Below are 4860 nucleotides of genomic sequence, written 5' to 3'. Positions count from 1 at the left end.
CATTAACACTTTCTTCTTCTTCATCAATTTGTTAATTTGAAAACAAATAAGACAATGTGGTGCTCATTTACATATAATCATGAATTGGAATACAGATAAACTATAGTTAACTAGTTCATTTCTTGCCTAAACCATGATTTTACCAAATAAATTTTAATCTAACTTTAGAGAACTATTTTTTCTTTAAAATAAGGGATACTAGATAACCAACACAAGTGTGGTTTATTATACTATCCCTTTATAGGTTTCATTGATCGAAATGATAAATATAAAAAATGATTTGTTTAGAAAGAACTTGGCATGTGATATATTTTACACATATAGAGTATATTGATCATCCTTTGATTTCATAGAGGGTAGCGACACAATAATGGTTTCCACTTTCCATCATGAAGAAATTAGATGGAACGTGGAAATGTTGTATTTTAGAAGCTTCAAATGAAGCCCAACTTTTGAATGAAGAGCTCTACAAGCTTCATTTGAAGCCCCTAGTAGAGAGGCTTCAAATCAATCCCCCTTACCAATGTTGACAAAGGGGCTTCGAATGAGTGGACAAAAAAGTTTAAATTCACCATTTTATCTTCTTCTTCTTTTATCATTCTTAGTTATATGAGTTGGTGGACTAGGGGGCCTAGAAAAAAGTTCATGACATCATAGCTTACATCAGCCTCTCCATCTGCCATTTTTTTGATCTCTTTGGAGTATTTAGGTATGTATTTTCTTTTTTTTTGTGTTTATGAATATTTAATTAATTTTAATGAATATTTAGTCAATTTTAGTAAATATTTAGTTGTTTTCAATGAAAGTTTGGCTATTTTTTAATGTACCTTAATTAGTTTTATGTTTACATGTTGACGTAGTTAGTTTTATGTACATAGATAAGTATTTTTTATGCTAGATAGTTTTTAACAAAACAATAGTTAAAAATATATTGAAAAAACATAGTTCAAACTATAATTGGAAAAAAAATAGGCTTAGAAAATTAAAAACTCTAGGTCGACATAGAAAAAAATACAAATCTAGTACTAGGTGGATAGAAAGAAAAACTTAATTCAACTCACATACTCTCTTTCTTTACTTCCTCTGAGCTCCCCTCACTCTCTCTCTTCTCACTCTCCCCTCACTCTCTCTCTTCTCACTCTTCTCACTTGAATCTCTTTTCTCACTCTCTCTCCAATTTCTCTCTCCTCTCTTCTCACTCTCTCTCCTCTCACTCCCTCTTTGTACTTCCTCTCTTCTCACTTTTTCTCTCCTCCCTCTTTGTACTTTCTCTCTTCTCACTTTTTCTCTCCTCTCACTTTCTCTCTCCTTGCTCCTCTCTCCTTAGTTTATCTCTCTCTCTCTCTCTCTCTCTCTCTCTCTCTCTCTCTCTCTCTCCTCCCTTTTTGTACTTTCTCTCTTCTCACTTTTTCTCTCCTCTCACTTTCTCTCTCCTTGCTCCTCTCTCCTTAGTTTATCTCTCTCTCTCTCTCTCTCTCTCTCTCTACCTTTTATATATCAGCATATCACTCTTCATTTATTAATCTTATTTTATGTTCCTTGCTTTATGTTTTATATATCTATATTGCACTCATCCTCTAAATACTTGAGTATATCTCCCTCCTAATTTTTAGTCTAAATATTATATATCAAAAAGATAATTATTTATAAATTGAGAGAGGTCCATCTATTTCTAATTCTATCTCCCTCTCAGGTCTCCAACCTTTTATATATCAGCATATCACTCTTCATTTATTAATCTTATTTTATGTTCCTTGCTCTATGTTATATATATCTATATTGCACGCATCCTCTAAATACTCGAGTATATCTCCCTCCTAATTTTTAGTCTAAATATTATATATTAAAAAGATAATTATTTATAAATTTAAAATCTAGGAGAGTATTATTGTTTTCCATGTTTCAAGATGTAAACTTAGAAAATCAATAAATTCTTTTGACATAAAACATGTAGTGTTAACTAATTGTTTACTAAAATTATATTTGAAATATTAAAAAATATAATATTATAGGTTGTATATGAAATGGTGTGCTATAAATTCAAAATACAAAAATAACATTTTTGTGTTCCAATTTAGACCCTTAATATAGATCATTTTTTTTTAAATGATAGTACTTTGAAAGTAGATTTGAAGAACTATAATAGTTTCTATTGCCATGTCTTGAGTAATTTTATCATTAATTATATTTAATTTCTTATCTAAACTCATTCATTGTTATTTATTCAAAATGAAAAGAGCTCACCTAAGATCCCTCTCTTGTTCAATATTTACATGCTCTAATGATACCCTTGGACATCTAGGTTGCATTCACATACATTCATTCATGATTCCTATATTCCATGTCTTTTTGTCTGGATCGTCGTGCTATAAAATTCAGGACCGAATTCACATTGCTTATATCTAACTCTAAAATTGAATTTTGACACATAAACACAAAAACTCCTGCCATTTTTTGTTACCATTTGTAGGTTACTTTGCAATGTCTATGCAATGATCCATCTAATTGTGGCATTTTAAGATATTGAGGTTTAAATTAATTCACTTTAAAGCAATTGTTGAACAATAATTCATATTTGTAATGAACATTAGAATATTTTGATTTGACACATTAAATAGAATTGAAGTATTGCATTACAATCAATACCCACATATCTTTATGGTGAGTAGACACCTATTTTTCTTTTTAAAAGAGTTCACACTAGAGAATGTGGACCTTACATTTACTTGTCTTTCTAGAGTATTTCTAAAAACTTGGAATCTTTGACAATCAATAATATGTAATTTAACAAATAAAAGGGAAAAAGGTTTACAATATGATAAATAAGATGTAGGATTATATATTAGAAATATATGCTATTAAACCGTTATAAATCAACCTAAAACCATTTTTTAAAAATCGGATAAAAAACATATTAAACGATAGTACATAAATGAAATATGTAGACTTTATCAAGATTATCTCAATCAATACTTTAAGAACAATATCATTTTTTGTCTGTACCTTTTATTCACGCATGATTTCACTATTCTCAGCTTTCCATTTTTTTCAATGTAAATGAATTTCTGCAACATGAATTGAATTTATTGATATATTTGAAATTTGGGAGGTGTATTATTCAGACATTTCTCTGAAGTGATGAGAGAATCTCGACGTCAAAAGAGGGCAAAATAAGTGAGAAGCTTTAATTGAGTCATGTGGTGATGATGGTTGGGAAGCTAGAGAGTTAGAACACCCGCATTAGCAGTGATGGAAGGCACAGAGGAGGAAGGCCTTGCCTCTATGCTCGAAGCTTTGGCATAGTTTGACATCCCCGTGGCTCCCGATTCTTTGAAGAATGCCCCATTTAACATCATATCTCCCTCTGATTTCCAATTCCCCGTTGAATCTTCCCGGTGTGTCACCTGCACATTTATATACTTATATTAGTCCATTTCTACGTCTGAATACCTGCATTAGATTATAACTAGTCACACGAACACGTGATCTTTCTAGTCTAATTACCTCCTTGTGGGAGTCGGAAGCAAGGAATCTGTTCCCCTGGCTGTAGATGGTGGGCTTTGCACTTCCACCAATTGCGTACATCTCCCACTTTGTGTAATCATTGTTCACCACATGAAAATACCCATGTCGGCATCTGCATCACAATATGAATACCACACTCAGATGGATAAAAAGCCCCTCATCTAGTTTAACGAAGATCATTTTGTTCAAACCTGGGCATGCGCTGAACAAGCCCTTCTCCAAAGTGGTTGAATGCAACTGTCACTTGCATTTTGACGTCTTGGGTATACTCGTCGCTGTTTCCTAGGAGAATCGCTTGGAAAAGAAACCAATAACTTTGAGATAGACACAGCTTAATATATAGTATTTACAAGTGTTACAAGTGTCAAAGAAATTAAAGAGAATGATCTATTTGCAGCAGCACCTTGTCATGTTGAGTGAACAAGTTGTTTGAAATGGTGATAGCAGTGGACCCCATGACTGCATCGATCAGCCCATCTGCGCAGCTTGACAACGAACAGTGATCCACCCAGATTGATCTTGACGAAAAGATGTTAATCCCATCTCCATCAGCCATAGTTCTAAACCCATAATGTGTGGGTGAGCTCCTCACATTTGCATTTCCCGTAGGTTTGCAGTTGTGGCCATGTGTACAATAGTAGAAATTCAAAAAACTCAGTGATATTTTTTGTATCATACTGATTCTTGTAGCCATATGTATCAATATGATACAAAAAATATCAGTTGTCATACAATAAAAACTGAAGAGGTCAGCCTCTAACTATAAACGAGATTTTTCACATGAATATTTTCTTATGGTTACATGGCATGCTATGTCGTTCAACTCTCTTATATAGATATTAGATAGCCATCCCTCTATAAACTTAGGTGATATATTTGAGTGCAAATATTAAGGTGATGGTATCTAGCTAGGATTATCATTTAGAGGTTGATTTGCATCACTGATTAATTGTAGAGAGTAACAATGTCAGAGAATCATTATAGGCTATCATACAATAAAAATTGAAGAAATCAGCCTCTAACTTTAAATGAAACTCTTCACATGCTAAGCCCACCGATTCATCAATCTCACAAGTGAAAAAACATGCGTCGTAGAGGGAATTTCTCCAAACCCGATGGAGAAGCATAAATTTAAAGAATTTCTAATAGATGTATCATAGTGCAATTTATAAAGCTTGGAAAAAATGTCAACTTTGACAATTTAACACTTTTGGTCTAGGAATTAAGCTTCGTGTGTGATGTTTAAGCCATTCCAAAACACACAACATTTAGGTTTTTGTAATCGAAGGAAAATGGGTCCTTATGATTTCACATTATAAGACTAGAGCGGGTAGT

General features: G+C 32.7%; 1 protein-coding gene across 1 annotated transcript; it reads right to left on the bottom strand.

Moving 5' to 3' along the window:
• Positions 1 to 3218: 3218 nt before the first annotated feature.
• On the bottom strand, positions 3219 to 4219 carry LOC149569297 (putative pectate lyase 5). Its single transcript, XM_089816880.1, has 4 exons — positions 3925 to 4219; positions 3717 to 3816; positions 3505 to 3637; positions 3219 to 3404 (listed from the first exon to the last, which is right to left on the bottom strand). The coding sequence occupies exons 1-4, from the start codon at positions 4217 to 4219 to the stop codon at positions 3219 to 3221; spliced, it is 714 nt and encodes a 237-aa protein (XP_089673006.1).
• Positions 4220 to 4860: the final 641 nt, after the last annotated feature.

Source organism: Cupressus sempervirens, chromosome 3 (genome assembly GCF_028749045.1).
Source record: "Cupressus sempervirens isolate cs-2001-9-10 chromosome 3, ASM2874904v1, whole genome shotgun sequence".
Classification (NCBI taxonomy): domain Eukaryota; kingdom Viridiplantae; phylum Streptophyta; class Pinopsida; order Cupressales; family Cupressaceae; genus Cupressus; species Cupressus sempervirens.
This window is presented reverse-complemented; position numbering and strand designations above follow the sequence as displayed.